Genomic DNA, 18,062 nt, shown 5'->3' with positions numbered 1-18,062 from the left:
CGTGGCCTCCGGCCATTGGTCACCGGCACCGTCTCCCCCTCCGCCCGCGACCTCCAGAATAATAAACCCAAACTTTCCTCTTTTCCCTCCGGTCCCTCACAAAAGACCGCAATCAACCAATGAGAGCGCATCTGTCAGCACCCAATCAGAATGTCCCAAGGACAGACCAATCCGGGGGCGGCTCTCATGCAGCGGCAGGGGCTGGCGGTGCTGTCAGTGCGGGCGGGCAGTCAGTGCTGTGTGTGAGAGCGGAGCGGCGGCTGCTGCAGCGGGGATGTGAGAGCCGTTCCGGGGCTGAGCTCTGCGCTCTCCGGTCTCCTCCACAGGGATGAGCTCCGGGACAATGCCGGGCGGACTGTGCCTCCTGCTCCTCCCCTGTAAGTACCAGCACCGCTCTTCTCTGTAGTGGCGGCAACTTTTATCTGTGCAGAGAAGAAACTTTCCCCATCATCAGATAACCGTGTACGGCTCCGTGTACGGCTCCGGTCTCTGCTGCCTCCTCTGCTGCGATGTCACGGGAAAAAACAAATTACGGTAGTTTTCTTCTGATGGTAGTGCTGCTTACTGATGCCAGCTCGGCTTGTCAAAGGTTGTGAGGTAGATGTCAGCGAAGTGATGGGACTGGGGGGCTGTCGGCATAGTGATGGCATTGGGGGGCTGTCAGTGGAGTGATGGCATTGGGGGGCTGTCAGTGGAGTGATGGCATTGGGGGGCTGTCAGTGGAGTGATGGCATTGGGGGGCTGTCAGTGGAGTGATGGCATTGGGGGGCTGTCAGTGGAGTGATGGCATTGGGGGGCTGTCAACGGAGTGATGGCATTCGGGGGCTGTCAGTGGAGTGATGATGGCATTGGGGGCTGTCAGTGGAGTGATGATGGCATTGGGGGGCTGTCAGTGGAGTGATGATGGCATTGGGGGGCTGTCAGGGGAGTGATGGCATTGGGGGGCTGTCAGCGGAGTGATGGCATTGGGGGCTGTCAGTGGAGTGATGATGGCATTGGGGGGCTGTCAGTGGAGTGATGATGGCATTGGGGGGCTGTCAGTGGAGTGATGATGGCATTGGGGGGCTGTCAGTGGAGTGATGATGGCATTGGGGGGCTGTCAGTGGAGTGATGATGGGATTGGGGGGCTGTCAGTGGAGTGATGATGGCATTGGGGGGCTGTCAGTGGAGTGATGATGGCATTGGGGGGCTGTCAGTGGAGTGATGGCAGCGAGGGCTTCGGTGGAGTGATGATGGTATTGGGGGGCTGTCAGTGGAGTGATGGGACTGGGGGGCTGTCAGCGGAGTGATGGCATTGGGGGGCTGTCAGTGGAGTGATGGCATTGGGGGCTGTCGGCAGAGTGATGGCATTGGGGGGCTGTCGGCAGAGTGATGGCATTGGGGGGCTGTCAGTGGAGTGATGGCATTGGGGGCTGTCAGTGGAGTGATGGCATTGGGGGCTGTCAGTGGAGTGATGGCATTGGGGGCTGTCGGCAGAGTGATGGCATTGGGGGGCTGTCGGCAGAGTGATGGCATTGGGGGGCTGTCGGCAGAGTGATGGCATTGGGGGGCTGTCAGTGGAGTGATGGCATTGGGGGCTGTCGGCAGAGTGATGGCATTGGGGGGCTGTCGGCAGAGTGATGGCATTGGGGGGCTGTCGGCAGAGTGATGGCATTGGGGGGCTGTCGGCAGAGTGATGGCATTGGGGGGCTGTCAGTGGAGTGATGGCATTGGGGGCTGTCAGTGGAGTGATGGCATTGGGGGCTGTCAGTGGAGTGATGGCATTGGGGGGCTGTCAGTGGAGTGATGGCATTGGGGGGCTGTCAGTGGAGTGATGGCATTGGGGGGCTGTCAGTGGAGTGATGGCATTGGGGGGCTGTCAGTGGAGTGATGGCATTGGGGGGCTGTCAGTGGAGTGATGGCATTGGGGGGCTGTCAGTGGAGTGATGGCATTGGGGGGCTGTCAGTGGAGTGATGGCATTGGGGGGCTGTCAGTGGAGTGATGGCATTGGGGGGCTGTCAGTGGAGTGATGGCATTGGGGGGCTGTCAGTGGAGTGATGGCATTGGGGGGCTGTCAGTGGAGTGATGGCATTGGGGGGCTGTCAGTGGAGTGATGGCATTGGGGGGCTGTCAGTGGAGTGATGGCATTGGGGGCTGTCAGTGGAGTGATGGCATTGGGGGCTGTCGGCGGAGTGATGGCATTGGGGGCTGTCGGCGGAGTGATGGCATTGGGGGCTGTCGGCAGAGTGATGGCATTGGGGGCTGTCGGCAGAGTGATGGCATTGGGGGGCTGTCAGTGGAGTGATGGCATTGGGGGGCTGTCAGTGGAGTGATGGCATTGGGGGCTGTCAGTGGAGTGATGGCATTGGGGGCTGTCAGTGGAGTGATGATGGCATTGGGGGCTGTCAGTGGAGTGATGATGGCATTGGGGGCTGTCAGTGGAGTGATGATGGCATTGGGGGGCTGTCAGTGGAGTGATGATGGCATTGGGGGGCTGTCAGTGGAGTGATGATGGCATTGGGGGGCTGTCAGTGGAGTGATGATGGCATTGGGGGGCTGTCAGTGGAGTGATGGCATTGGGGGCTGTCAGTGGAGTGATGATGGCATTGGGGGCTGTCAGTGGAGTGATGGCATTGGGGGGCTGTCAGTGGAGTGATGATGGCATTGGGGGGCTGTCAGTGGAGTGATGGCAGCGAGGGCTTCGGTGGAGTGATGATGGCATTGGGGGGCTGTCAGTGGAGTGATGATGGCATTGGGGGGCTGTCAGTGGAGTGATGGCATTTGGGGGGCTGTCGGAGGAATGATGGCAGCGAGGGCTTCGGTGGAGTGATGATGTCATTGGGGGCTGTCGGCAGAGTGATGGCATTTGGGGGGCTGTCGGAGGAATGATGGCAGTGAGGGCTTCGGTGGAGTGATGATGGCATTGGGGGCTGCCAGCTGATTGATGTCGGCGAGGGCTGCTGGTGGAGTGATGGTGGCAGAGGCAGTCAGCTGAATGATGGCGGGGTGTTATAGGAGGGGTAATGGCAGCAACAATTGATGTTGACCCCATACATAGTGACAGTCGCGGTTCGGCTGCAGTTGTTGGTGCTTGAGGTTGAATCTATTTGTGGGGTGACGGCCAATATCCGGTTTGTTCTCGCTGTCAGTCAGGTTGTCAGCAGGTGGGTGCAGTTGGGTTCTGTGAGGTTGTCAGTCAGGTTAAGGGTCCGCAGTTGAGGTTTTGGGCTCTAGGTGAGTTTGTCAGCAGCAGACTGTGACTCTGTGGGGTGAAGGGTGTTGAGTTGAAGTTGGTGGTTTCTGTGACACTGAGCACAGTTCTAAAATTGAGGCTGAAGTGATAACGTTCCACAGCTCAAGGCTTTCGGTTTGCTTTGTTAGTAAGTTTCTGCTTATGAGTGACCGGTTGTCCCCTCTCCCTTCCGATGATGATCGCTATTCGCTCCCCTCCTGGAGTCGATCACTGACATGTTGTAGAACAGATGTGAGGTCTGATGGGGAGATGCTCATGTCTGTTCCTGATGGCCACGTGCAGCATAGCTATATATGATGTGCACGATATGGCGGTGATTTCAGCTACGTTTCGTCGCTCCAGAGTTGAGTAGTTTCCACCGTGAGCTGAGGACCTGAGTTATCCATCAGACTGATTACTGTGAACGTTCACCCCATGCCGCCCGTCTCTGGCTGTGACAGTACAAGGGATTCCGCACAACGCTATTGCTGCTTTTTTGCTTTAAATCGTACCCCTGTGACCATCTGTGTGAGTTTGAGGGACCCCCTTATTTTAGTGCAGTGTTAGTGGATATTAAACTGTATCCTTAAGAAATTACGTAGGATTCTCTTAGCCGTTAATGCAAAGACGTCTTGGTAAGAGTGCCCCAATCCTGACTCCCCTTAACCCCTGATGAGCCGGTCAGATTCCACCTCTGATCTTGTCTGTCCTGGAGATATGCGAGTCAGATGTTTCCAGCAGCCCCTCTGATCTCCCGCTTGTTTAGGTTCCACCTCTGGGGAAATAATCCTTATCCTGCTCATGAAAGGGAGATTTGGAAAATTCAAAGTTTCCGCTTTTTGTCAAAGCAAATATGAGACTTGACCAAATATTTGGATTTTTGGTCACATCAGGGTAAATATTTCCAAATATCCCAATATTGAGGATGTGGGCCTTCTGGAGGTCTCTGTCCGGTGTAGTGCTCCAATGATTGTCGTCTCTGAATGCAAAGGATATGTGGCTTGTATATAGCAGTATTATTGGGGTGCAGGGTGCAGATTCCGGCATTTCTATTCACCTAGTGGACATGTTCTAAATTCACTCATTCCCCAGTCAATAGAATACATAAAATGGGTGAAACAATCCCCTGATCTCTCATGTCCTATCCTATTAGTTAAGGCTGGGGCCACGCGGCTAGACAGGTCTCGTGGCCAATGATTGCTGGATGTCGCTGCTACATACTGCAAGCGAGTGTACAAGGTAATGCAAAGGCTGGTCGCAGAAAGTCAGTACACCCCATTCACTTGCCTCTATGCTGCAAGGTAGCCGCAGCGTGCACAACCTGTGTCACAGCCAAAGTTGCCGTGTGGCCCCTGGCTAAAGAAAGTATCTGAAGATGAAGCAGAATGTGTTATATTAATCTGCATCTGTTCAGCAGCAGCGTCTCCTGGTTCAGCGAGATTTCCGCTCGTCCTCTGTGTATGTATCGGTCACGTTCACATCTGGTCTCCCAGGTTCTGAGCAGCCTCCTTGTTACCGTCGGTTTGTTTCTTGCGTTTTCAGTGTTCTTTCGGCATAAACAGGAGAATAACAGACGCTTCTTGGGACTTGTTCACACGGACAGAAATTGTTCTGGATTTTCAGTTTTGATTTTTGTTAAGGTAATTTGCAGTATTGTACAGCAGTGGCGTAGATGAGAATGTCCTGCACAAGATGTGGATTTTCCCGTGCAGAAATTGACCCGTGGAGCAGATAAAACCTTACAAATCTAAAACATTTTTTTTGAAACCTTCTTATCAAGTGTAAAGTTAAAACCTCCAAATAAAGTATTTTTTTTGTAAATTTAATTTTTTTTGTTGGTCTGGCTGCAGTATTACCAAAATTCGGCAATCCAGAAAGATAAAAAAAAAAAAAAAAAAAAAAAGTGAAAAAATATAAAGACTACTTGATGCTCGTCTCTGCTGCCAATTTCTGAAGTCCTATCAGAAGTTCCGCACCTTCTTTGGTGACGTTTTATCACACGTGACCTCTACCAGCAATCTGCAGTGGTCGGGATGCGATGAGACCTGCATGGAAATATTGCTGGGGCTTAAGAAATTGGCAACAGAGATGATTGTCTTTTTTTTTTTTTTTTTTTTAGACATTTTTCTGAAGCTTGCAGAAAAATTGACACAAAGTCTTCTTAGACCTCGTTCACACTATCAGTATTTGGTCAGTATTTTACATCAGTATTTGTAGCCAAAACCAGGAGAGGAACAATCAGAAGGAAAGTATAATAGAAACACGTCATAACTTCTGTATTTATCACCAACTCCTGGTTTTGGCTACAAATACTGATGTCAAAAACTGATGAAATACTGTTAGTGTGAATGTGGGCTTACGGTTACATTGCAAGTTGCAGCAAACACATGTGAACATGTCCTAAGTGTTGGGCCAGGGCTCCCTGGTGACATGTTGTATGATCGAGGCAAATGTCTGGTGCATGCTCGCTCACCTTATCCCATCTCGTTCGCTCATCACTTCTGTCTTTGCCTCTTTTTTGCATTTTACTCTAGTCACAACTCTGGATTAAAAAGGGTGTACTAAATATTTTCCGCCCTATATATTTAGGAAAATGTCTAGTCAGCAAATAAAAAGCTGCCATTTATATACAGTATTCTCTGCTGCGCCGACTTTAATGCCCTTCGATGATAATGAATAACAGTTGCTGCCTCCGGTCGTTACATTGCCCGGTCAGTTACACCTTGTGATGAACCTTCATTATCTACTTGTCTGTCACAGACGTCGATGGAAGGTCCATAAGGTGCTGATTGTTTCTGAATTACCAGTCGATCTCGTGTGGGCAGGAGGTTCTTCACTTCTGATTGATGCTGTGGACGGTGATGTTTGATTTTTCTTATTGCCGTGATGTGAGGAAAGAAGAGAATGTGGGCAACAGGAGTCTGAGGACAGGATAATGAAAGAAGCGAGGGCACTGTAAGGCCATGTTCCCACGCAGCGTAAACCCTGCTTTTATTTTCACACAGAAAATATGCAGCATTTAGCAGGTCAAGCAAAATGGTTGTGAATTCCTGAACGCTCCTGCCCACTGTGCGTTTAACCGTGCCTTTATTGGTGTGTTTTATTAGTTTTTTTTTCTCTGTGTAGTTTTCTATGTGTAGGATGAAAAAAAACAACAAATTTATAAACAGTTTTTTTAAGCACAGAATATCACTGTTTTTTTGCACAAATGAAAATGCATTTAAAATATTCTGCTTCAAGAAAATGCGTCTTAAAAAAAAAAAACAAGCAAAAAAACAAAAATTAAAAACGATGACGCATAAAAAATGCAGCAAAAGCACAATATTGAGATCAGATTATTCTTGCCTATTTTGGTCCTGGCCATATGCAGAAAATTATGCAAGGGATAATCAGTTCTATGTATTTGAATGGGGTTGATTCGGATGATTGTAGCAGTTGCAGAAATTTCTGAAACATGTGATCCACACTAAGGCAGGGGTTGGGAACCTCCGGGCAACGGGTAATTTCTTCCGGCCCTCAAGCAGATTCCCAGGGGCAGCTGTGATTGGGTCGGTGGCCTCGTTTTGCTGGCCAGCACTTTTGTTTTTGAGTACAGTGAGTACAAGCACGCAACAAATGATTACGTCCTGACACTGGCCATCGTCAGGACGTTCTTTTTGGGTGGAGTTAGCGTTCTCTTATTGGTTCATTTTGATCACTGTGATAGACCCTATAGTAAATCAAGCCTTTATCACCCCCTTAGTTAAGTCACAATAATAAAATAAAAAAAAGTGTTTATTTCAATTTTTCCAGTAGTGTTAGGGCTAGTGTTAGGGTTGGAGCTAGTTTTAGGTTTGGGGCTCGGGTTGGGGATAGAGCTAGTTTTAGGTTTAGGTTGGGGTTAGGGTTAGGGCTAGAGCTAGTGTTAGGGTTAGGGTTATAGCTAAAGCTAGGGTTGGGGTTAGGGTTGGGGATAGGGTTAGGGTTGGGGCTCGGGTTGGGTCTAGGGTTGGGGCTAGAGCTAGTTTTAGGTTTGGGGCTAGGGTTAGTGTTGGAGCTAAGGTTGGGGCTAGAGCTAGTTTTAGGGTTGGGGCTAGAGCTAGCTTTAGGTTTGGGGCTAGGGTTGGAGCTAGAGCTAGTTTTAGGTTTGGGGTTAGGGTTGGAGCTAGAGCCAGGTATGGTTGGGGTTAGGGCTCGAGTTGGGGTTGGAGCTCGGGTAGGGCTAGGGTTAGGGTTGGGACTAGGGTTGGGGCTATGTTTAGGGTTGGGGGTTAGCTAGTTTTAGGTTTGGGGCCAGGGTTAGGGTTGGAGCTAGAGCCAGGGTTGGGGTTAGGGTTGGGCCTAGAGCTAGTTTTGCATTTGGGCTTAGGGTTGGGGCCAGGGTTAGGGTTGGAGCTAGAGCCAGGGTTGGGGTTAGGGTTGGGCCTAGAGCTAGTTTTGCGTTTGGGCTTAGGGTTGGGGCTCGAGGTAGTTTTAGGTTTGGGGTTAGGGTTGGAGCTAGAGCTAGGGTTGGGGCTCGGGTTGGGGTTTGGGCTGGGGTTAGGGTTGGGCTAGAGCTAGTTTTAGGTTTGGGGCTAGGGTTCAGATTGGGGTGGGTGCTATAGCTAGTTTTAGGGTTGGGGTTGGAGCTAGTGCTAGGGTTGCGGTTAGGGTTGGGGCTGGGGCTACGGTTGGGGCTAGGGTTAGGGCTCGAGTTATGGTTGGGGTTATGGTGAGGGCTGAGGTTGGGGCTAGGGTTAGGGCTAGAGCTAGTTTTAGGGTTGGGGCAAGGGTTCAGGTTGGGGTTGGTGCTAGAGCTAGTTTTAGGTTTGGGTTTGGGGCTAGGGTTGGAATTAGAGTTGGGGCTATGGTTAGGGTTGGAGCAAGGGTTGGGGCTAGGCTTATTGTTGGGTCTAGGGTAAGGGTTGGGGCTTGGGTTAGGGTTGGGGCTAGGGTTAGGGTTGGGGCTAGAGCTAGTTTTAGGATTGGAGCTAGGGTTAGGATTGGGGCTAGAGCTAGTTTTAGTGTTGGGGTCTAGGGTTAGTTTTGGGGCTAGGGTTGAAGTTGGGGATAGTGTTAGGGTTGGACTGGGGTTAGGGTTGGGACTAGGGTTAGGGTTGGACTGGGGATGGGGTTAGGGCTCGGACTAGGGTTATTGTTTGGTCTAGGGTTAGGGTTGGGGCTCAGGTTAGGGTTGGGGCTAGGGTTAGGGTTGGACTGGGGATAGGGTTAGGGTTGAGGCTAGGGTTAGGGGTGGATTGGGGCTTGGGTTAGGGTGTCTTCAAACGCGACATGGCGCCCGCCATTGATTCCAGCCAATTTTACGTTCAAAAAGTCAAATGGCGCTCCTTCCCTTCCAAACTCTGCCAAGTGCCCAAACAGTGGTGTTTCTCCACATATGGGGTATCGGCGTATTCAGAACAAATTGCACAATAAGGTTTCGGTTCCTATTTCTCCTGTTAACGTTGGAAAAATAAAAAATTGGGGGCGAAAAGATAATTTTTGTGGAAAAAAATATTTTTTTTTGATTTTCACTGCTCTACGTTATAAACTTCTGTGAAGCACTTGGGGGTTCAAAGTGCTCACCACACATCTAGATAAGTTCCTTAAGGGGTCTAGTTTCCAAAATGGTGTCCCTTGTCGGTTGTTTCCACTGTTTAGGCACATCAGGGGCTCTCCATACGCGACATTGCGTCCGATCTCAATTCCAGCCAATTTTGCATTGAAAAAGTCAAACGGCACTCCTTCCCTTCTGAGCTCTGCTGTGCACCCAAACAGTGTTTTTTTCCCCCACATATGGGGTATCTGCGTATTCAGGAGAAATTGTACAACAAATTGTTTTTCATTGTCTCTTACACTTGTGAAAATAAACAAAAATTGCTTCTGAAGTAAAATGTTTGTGGGAAAAAAAGGTAAATGTTCTTTTTTTTTTCCTTCCACGTTGCTTCATTTCCTGTGAAGGTTTAATAAAAGTCTTGTGTGGTTTTCAGCACCTCGAGGGGTGCAGTTTTTAGAATGGTGTCACTTTTGGGCATTTTCTATCATATAGACCCCTCAAAGTCACTTCAAATGTGAAGTGGTCCCTTAAAAAAATTGTTTCGGAAATTCTGTTGGAAAAATGAGAAATCGCTGGTCAACTTTTAACCCTTATAATGTCCTAACAAAAAAAAAAAATTGTTTCCAACATACCGTATTTTCTGGTGTATAAGACAACTGGGCGTATAAGACGACCCCCAACTTTTCCATATAAAATATGGAATTTGGGATATGCCCACCATATAAGGCGGGGATCATCTTATACACCCAGTCATCTTATACGGCGTGTGGTTCCCAGGGTCTGGAGGAGAGGAGACTCTCCTTCAGGCCCTGGGATCCATATTCATGTAAAAAATAAAGAATAAAAATCAAAAACATGGATATACTCACCCTCGGACTGCCCCTGGCTCACAGCGCTGCTAGCGTCTCCCTCCAGTCCCTTAGGAATGCAGAGAGTGAAGGATCTTCAGTGACGTTGCGGTCACATGAGCGGTCAGGTCACCGGTCACCTGACCGCGACGTCATCGAAGGTCCTTCACTCACTGCATTCCTAAGGAACGGAGGGAGACGCTAGCAGAGCTGTGAGCCAGGGCCCGTCCGAGGGTGAGTATATCCATGTTTTTTATTTTTATTCTTTATTTTTTACTTGAATATGGATCCCAGGGCTTGAAGGAGAGTCTCCTCTCCTCCAGACCCTGGGAACCACACGCCGACATGCAGGATTGCTCCTGCACACGCCGTACCCGGCGTTTAAGACGACCCCCGACTTTTGGGACAATTTTTAGGGGTCAAAAAGTCGTCTTATACGCCGGGAAATACGGTAGTTCTGATGTAAAGTAGACGTGTGGGAAATGTTATTTATTAAGTACCGTATATACTCGAGTATAAGCCGACCCCCCTAATTTTGCCACAATAAACTGGGAAAACTTATTGACTCGAGTAAAAGCCTAGGGTGGAAATGCAGCATTTACCGGTGAATTTCAAAAATAAAAATAGATCATTATTTCCCCATAGCTGTGCCATATAGTGCTCTGCACCGTTCATTATTTCCCCATAGCTGTGCCATATAGTGCTCTGCACCGTTCATTATTTCCCCATATCTGTGCCATATAGTGCTCTGCACCGTTCATACTGCCCCATAGCTGTGCCATATAGTGCTCTGCACCGTTAATATTGCCCCATATCTGTGCCATATAGTGCTCTGCACCGTTAATATTGCCCCATATCTGTGCCATATAGTGCTCTGTACCGTTCATATTGCCCCATATCTGTGCCCCATATATGCTCTGCACCGTTCATATTGCCCCATATCTGTGCCATATAGTGCTCTGCACCGTTCATACTGCCCCATATCTGTGCCCCATATATGCTCTGCACCGTTCATTTTTGTCCCATAGCTGTGCCCCATATAGTGCTCTGCACCGTTCATACTGCCCCATATCTGTGCCCCATATAGTGCTCTGCACCGTTCATATTTCCCCATAGCTGTGCCCCATATAGTGCTCTGCACCGTTCATACTGCCCCATATCTGTGCCCCATATATGCTCTGCACCGTTCAGTATTGTCCCATAGCTGTGCCCCATACAGTGCTCTGCACCGTTCGTATTGCCCCATAGCTGTGCCCCATATATGCTCTGCACAGTTCATTTTTGTCCCATAGCTGTGGCCCATATAGTGCTCTGCACCGTTCATATTGCCCCATATCTGTGCCCCATATATGCTCTGCACCGTTCATTTTTGTCCCATAGCTGTGCCCCATATAGTGCTCTGCACCGTTCAGTATTGTCCCATAGCTGTGCCCCATACAGTGCTCTGCACCGTTCATATTTCCCCATAGATGCTCCACATAAATCTGTGCCGCTGCTGCTGCTGCAATAAAAAAAAAAAAGCCATACTCACCTTTCTTGATTGCAGCTCCCAGCGTCCGGTCCCGGCTTCTCTCCGCTCTGACTGATCAGGCAGAGGGCGCCGCGCACACTATATGCGTCATCGCGCCCTCTGACCTGAACAGTCAGAGCGCAGAGACGCCGGGAAGATGGAGCGGCGCCCGGCGGCTGGAACGTGGTCAGGTAACTATGCGATACTTACCTAGTCCCAGCGATCCTGGCGCTCCCCCTGCCGTCCCACGGTCTTCTGTGCTGCAGCCTCTTCACCGGCACCGCTGATTAGAGAAATGAATAGGCGTCTCCACCCCTATGGGAGGTGGAGCCGCCTATTCATTTCTCTAATGAGCGGTCCCACGTGACCGCTGAAGAGGGGAAGAAGCTGCAGCACAGAAGACCGTGGGACGGCAGGGGGAGCGCCAGGATCGCTGGGACTAGGTAAGTATGCCTCAGCGCCCTCTCCCCCTCACCCGCCGACCCCACCGCTACCGTGACTCGAGTATAAGCCGAGAGGGGCACTTTCAGCCCAAAAATTTGGGCTGAAAATCTCGGCTTATACTCGAGTATATACGGTATTTTGTGTGACATAACTCTCTGATTTAAGGGCATAAAAATGTAAAAGCTTGAAAATTGCAAAATTTAAAATTTTCTCTTCGCCACGACAGCACCCACTTGAGAGAGGGGATCCGCCCCTAGGAACAGGAAACCCTATGGAGAGAATAAAAGGGGCGGTCCCCCTCGCTCCCACAGTTGGTTTCCTGTTCCTACGGGAGACACCTGGAGAGAAGAGGATTCCCAGCCTGGATGCCGCTTGCGCAGTTTACCTTAGAGGGACGGCAAGGGCTCCAGAGCTGGAAGCGGCGTCGGGGGTTCTATGGCAGCTTCCCCCCTCTGCCGGCAGGTACCGTGAGGCCAGGATCGGGGAGTCGCCTGGCTCACGGAAGAATCATCCAGCGCACCTGCAGGGACCGGACCGCTGGGTAAGACCCTGTGTCGCCATCTTCGGGAGGCGCACAGGCAGCGTGTGGCCCATGGTTTCTCCCCCGGAAGTATTGCTACAACTTCCGGGGTGACGTAGGAGGAGGACAGCGCCTGCGCGATTGCTGGGTGGAGGCGCAGGCGCGCACAGCAGAGCCGCAACCCGGATGTAGTGGTCACTTCCGGGTGCGGCAGGAAGAAGATGGCGGCCCCCAGCTACAAAAGGACGCCGGCGCTGATACCCGGCGTCCATCATGGCATCTCCCCAGGACACAGCGTTGCCTTCAGCTGAAGTCACCGCTATTACTCCTGGAAGCCGGACTAGCAGCAGCCGCAGATCATCCTCCAAGAGCACCAGGGAAAAAAGATCGGATCGGTCAGCTCCTCCATCTGTGCCTCCGTCTCCTCCTCTCCAGCCGGTATTATGACTACAGCTTCAGGGGTGAGTGTTTGTCTACCCTATTTAAGCTGATTACAGTCCCCTCTTTTATCTAATTTCTTAGGTTAAAAGAACAGGGAAATCTAAACATAAGCAATGTGCCTTATGCTCTCAGCCGCTCCCGGACACCTATTTAAAAAAGTTGTGCCATTCATGCATCGAATCCACCTTACGTGAGGAGTCTTCTGTAAGGTCGGAAGATATACATAGCATGATTAGGGAGGAATTACGAGCCTTTAGAAGCTCGGATAAAGTTCCTGAGAGTAGGAAAAAATATAGTTCTCCTAGATCTGAACAGTCATCTGAGGTGGAGGATAAGGATTCGGACGATTCCCAAGAGGTTATATCCTCGGAAGGTGAACAGGATACATGTTTCCCTACAGACAGTATTGACAATCTAGTTAGATCAATACGTAATACTATGGGTATGGAAGATACTATAGCCCCCAAGACACCACAGGACGTGATGTTTGCCGGCCTGTCTGAGAAAAAGAGACCTTCCTTTCCTGTTATCCCAGCGATAAAGGACTTGGTCAAAAAGGAGTGGGAAAGCCAGGGGCAAAAAGGGTTGCCGTCTTCCTCAAAACGTCGCTATCCCTTTAACGATGATGATTTCTCCAAATGGTCGAAAGCCCCAAAAGTGGATGCGGCGGTGGCATCCACTTCTAGGAAATCTCTACTACCTGTAGAAGATTCTGGATCCTTGCAAGACCCACTTGATCGGAAAGCGGATTCCCTTTTAAAAAGAACTTGGGAATCTTGTACAGGAGCTTTAAAACCGGCTATCTCAGCCACATGTACGGCAAGGTCCATGTTGGTCTGGTTGAATGACCTTGAAGAAGGCTTGAAAGGTGGCCTTTCCTGCAATAAAATAATATCATCTATTCTGTTGATTAAAGGAGCTACGGCCTTTCTAGCTGATGCTTCAGCTGATTCCATCCGGTTGGCAGCCAAATCAGCAGGTCTGACCAACGCGGCTCGCCGCGCCTTGTGGTTAAAAGGGTGGAAAGGAGATCCACAAACGAAATCGAAGTTATGTGGTCTGCCATGCCAAGGTGAGTACCTATTTGGTACTCAGTTAGATGAAATCCTTACCAAAGCGGGTGAGAGGAAGAAAGGGTTCCCCAATAACACTTACCTTCCATCCTATAGGAGAGCGTTCCGAAAGCCCATGTTCAATAGAAGACGGGACTATAAAAACCAGGACCGTTGGGCAAATAAAGACTTTAAACAAAAAGGAGCCTTCTTCGGAAAACGCCCTTTCAAACCTGAGGATAAACCCCGTTAGGACAGATCTACCCGTTGGTGGTAGTTTGTCCTTCTTCTCCATACAGTGGCTGACAATAACCTCTAATCCATGGGCAACTAGCCTCATTACCACGGGCCTAAAATTAAAATTTTCCCAAGTCCCCCCGGACTCATTTTGTCTGACTTCCTTAAAGTCAACATCACAACAAGAAGCCTTGGAGCAGGAAATAATAACTCTCCTGTCCAAAGGAGTTTTGGTGGAAGTCCCCTGTCATCAAAAGGGAAGGGGATTTTATTCCCCTTTATTTTTGATTTCAAAACCTGATGGGTCATATAGAACAATAATTAACCTTAAGAGGCTAAACGTCTTCTTAGAGAATCAAACTTTTAAAATGGAATCTATTCGGTCAACTATTAAGCTTCTATTTCCCCATTGCTTCATGGTTGTTCTTGACCTTAAAGATGCATATTCTCATCTTCCAATCTTCAGTGAACATCAAAAATATCTACGGGTGGCAGTTATGGTCAAAGGTCAGGTTCGGCACTATCAATACACAGCAATGCCCTTTGGTCTATCAATAGCCCCTAGAGTTTTCACAAAACTAATGTCAGAGGTAATGTCATATTTGAGGTTAAAAGACACCCTCATAATACCATATTTAGACGACCTACTGATAGTCGGGAACTCTCTTTCTCAATGTCATCAACGTTTAACTGATTCAATTTCGTCCCTACAGGGGTTAGGGTGGTTAGTAAATTGGGAAAAATCAAGATTGTCCCCCACAACTAGGCAAACATTTTTAGGAATTATTCTAGATTCTGCAAATCAAATGTGCTTTCTTCCTGAGTCAAAACAAATAACAATCATAAACAAAGTACAATCAGTGATTAACCACCCTCTAATTTCCCTAAGAGAAGGTATGTCCCTTCTCGGTTCATTCACTTCCTGTATTCCAGCTGTTCCGTGGGCCCAATTCCATAGCAGGAGATTACAATATACAATTCTTCGTGAGGAAGAAAGATTACATGGCCGACTGGATAGTCGTATTCCCTTACCATCAGATGTAATACAATCTCTCACTTGGTGGTTGAATCCGGATCATTTTACCAGTGGGGTTCCCTGGGTGGTTAAACCATCAAAAACTATCTTCACTGATGCCAGTCCTAGTGGTTGGGGAGCACACTTAGAAGATCAAATAGTGCAAGGTCTGTGGTCTCCTAGAGAATCGGATGATTCTTCTAATAAGAAAGAACTAAAAGCTATCTATCATGCCATATCTGAATTTCTTCCGCAGCTACACGGAACGCATACAAGAGTCTTTTCAGACAACATGACAGCGGTAGCATACATAAACCACCAAGGAGGAACAAGATCAGAAGCACTCATGTCTATAGCCAACGACATTCTAGCCATAGCAGAGGAGCATCTTCTGTCCCTGTCAGCACTGCATGTGAGGGGAATCGACAATTCGAGAGCATATTTCCTCAGTCGCCACACTCTCCACCAAGGAGAATGGGTTCTAAGTCGTCGTATCTTTTGCATGATAGTAAAAAAATGGGGCACTCCCGAGATAGATCTCTTTGCGACAAGACAAAACAGGCAAGTCAAAAAGTTTGCATCGTTGTTCCGATCCGACAATCCAGATATCTTCGACGCCCTTCAAGTGCCATGGGTATTCAAGAAGGCATATGCCTTTTCCCCGCTGATATTACGTCCGACAGTGATCAGGAAGATAAGAGAGGACAGAGCAAACGTGATCTTAATAGCTCCATTTTGGCCCAAGAGGCCATGGTTTTCCTGGCTGAGAGCCATGTCAATCTCAGACCCGTGGATCCTCCCGGAGGATCGGGATCTTCTCTTCCAGGGCCCCTTCAACCACCCTCAGGTGAAGGGTCTTCGATTAACAGCCTGGAATTTGAGAGGCAGCTGCTAAACATGAGAGGATTCTCAAATAAAGTGATTGACACTCTGCTATTAAGTAGGAAAAAATCCACTACCTCCATCTACGCAAGAGTGTGGAAAAAATATTTAAACCTCTACCCAACGGCCCTATCAAATGAAATTCATATTCCCATGATTCTAGAATTTCTTCAAAAAGGGCGCGATCTAGGTCTGGCGGTCAGTACCTTAAAAGTGCACATTTCTGCGCTAGGGGCTTTATATGGTCACGATATCGCAGGTAATAAATGGGTAGCCAGATTTATTGCAGCATGCCAGAGGTCAGAGACAGTTCGAACTCCCCATGTACCACCTTGGGATGTTAATTTAGTTCTCGAAGCTCTTACAGACCATCCTTTTGAGCCTCTACATTCAGCTCACATAAAACATGTCTCCCTCAAGACAGCTCTTCTCGTCGCCTTAGTGTCAGCAAGAAGAGTAAGTGACATACAGGCACTATCGATAGATCCTCCCTTTATGTCAGTCTTCCCAGACAGAGTTGTCCTTAAAACAGACCCTTCATACTTACCCAAAGTATGCACTAAATTTCACAGAACACAAGAAATTTACCTTCCCTCCTTCTATGATAACCCTACAAGTCAGGAAGAACAAAAATACCACACATTAGATGTGAGGAGAGCCATATTAGCCTATTTGGATAGGACTAGCGCCTGGAGGAAGAGCAGGGCTCTCTTTGTTTCGTTCCAGGGTCATAGAAAAGGAGCTGGAATTACGAAGGGTACTTTATCTCGGTGGATTCGAGATGCAATATGTCTGGCCTATTCATCCAAAGGGGAGAATCCGCCTGAGACCGTAAGAGCACATTCCACCCGGGTGATTGCATCATCCTGGGCTGAACGAGCGGAGGTTCCGTTAGAACAGATATGTAAGGCCGCAACCTGGTCTTCACCTACTACCTTCTATAATCACTATAGATTAGATCTATCTGCCTCATCTGACTTGTCCTTCGGTAGATCAGTCCTTAACACGGTGATCCCTCCCAAATGACTATCTCTGAAAGTCTCTCAAGTGGGTGCTGTCGTGGCGAAGAGAAAACACCGGATTACGTACCGGTAATGCTCTTTTATAGAGCCACGACAGCACCCCTTCACTTCCCACCCTTATAGGTTTTTATTTAGAAGCACGGTTAAGGGTGTTTGGTTCTTATAGTTAGCCATGTTTAAGTTAACTAATTATAAATGATGATATTGAATGACCTACTAAAGTCTGGTGGGCGGTTCCTCGCAATCTCTGTAAACCCAACTGTGGGAGCGAGGGAGACCGCCCCTTTTATTCTCTCCATAGGGTTTCCTGTTCCTAGGGGCGGATCCCCTCTCTCAAGTGGGTGCTGTCGTGGCTCTATAAAAGAGCATTACCGGTACGTAATCCGGTGTTTTTTGCCAATTTGTTTTTTTTTTCACAAATAAACACAAGTCATATCGAAGAAATTTTACCATTGACATGATGTACTTATGTCATGAAAAAACATTCTCAGAATCACCGGGATCCGTTAGGGTTCCAGAGTTATAACCTCATAAAGTGACAGTGGTCAGAATTGTAAAATTTGCCTTGGTCATTAAGTACAAAATTGGCTCTGTCACTAAGAGGTTAATGTGATTTAGGCACTCTGGGGCTAAGAAGGATTTGAATTTAGGAGCGCAAAATTTGCTGAATTTTTTTCAAGGGACCAGGAGCCATTTCGCTATTTCAAAGCCTTTGTTCCACCAGTAACGTAGAAACCCCTATATTTCCATTGACAGACCTGAGTTGAAACTTGAATATTTTGTGGATTGAGCTGAAACTTTTATTGGGAACATTTTACATAATATTTGGGATCACATTTATCCTGCGCGCTACGCTGAGCACTTACATAAGAGTTTCCATCTAAAACTCTGAGTGACGTGACAGATGAAACACCCATGGATCCACTCACTATAGTGAGGCAGCAGAGTTACTCTGGACTCCGTCTGGCCTCTGTTCAGCGTTGTCCTTCTTTTCAGAAGTGCACAAAACTATGGCCGACCGCGCTTTTATGCTCGCCCGAAAATACTGACACTGTCGGATCACAGGTGGCCAGAAAGTGTCCACAGAGCCTCCCTCTGCCTCATTATAGGGAAACTTCTGCCGGTAACAGATTTATATAGTTTTTCTTTTTTTTTTAATGTTTCACGCTTTTTTTTGTGAAACAAAGTTTTTGCATCACCATATTTTGAGAGATTTTTCCATATCTCTGCCAATGGGTTAAGTGAGGGCTTGTTTTTTGTGGTACAAGTTAACATTTTCATAGGTACCATTTTCGGACACACAACTTTTTTTTTTTCCTTTTCATCACTTTCTATTCTGATTTTTGGGTGGCAGAATGAACAAA

The 18,062-nt window shown here is 48.3% G+C and overlaps 1 protein-coding gene across 1 annotated transcript in view; it reads left to right on the top strand.

Moving 5' to 3' along the window:
- Positions 1-228: 228 nt before the first annotated feature.
- The window catches only part of B3GLCT (beta 3-glucosyltransferase), a 715,243-nt gene continuing 697,409 nt past the window's right edge, over positions 229-18,062 (top strand). Inside the window, exon 1 of the mRNA XM_069759003.1 lies at positions 229-377. Within this exon, the coding sequence (XP_069615104.1) occupies positions 329-377 (49 nt within the window). The 5' untranslated portion in view covers positions 229-328. The remainder of the gene's footprint in view (positions 378-18,062) is intronic.

This window comes from Ranitomeya imitator, chromosome 3, assembly GCF_032444005.1.
Source record: "Ranitomeya imitator isolate aRanImi1 chromosome 3, aRanImi1.pri, whole genome shotgun sequence".
Lineage (NCBI taxonomy): Eukaryota > Metazoa > Chordata > Amphibia > Anura > Dendrobatidae > Ranitomeya > Ranitomeya imitator.
This window is presented reverse-complemented; position numbering and strand designations above follow the sequence as displayed.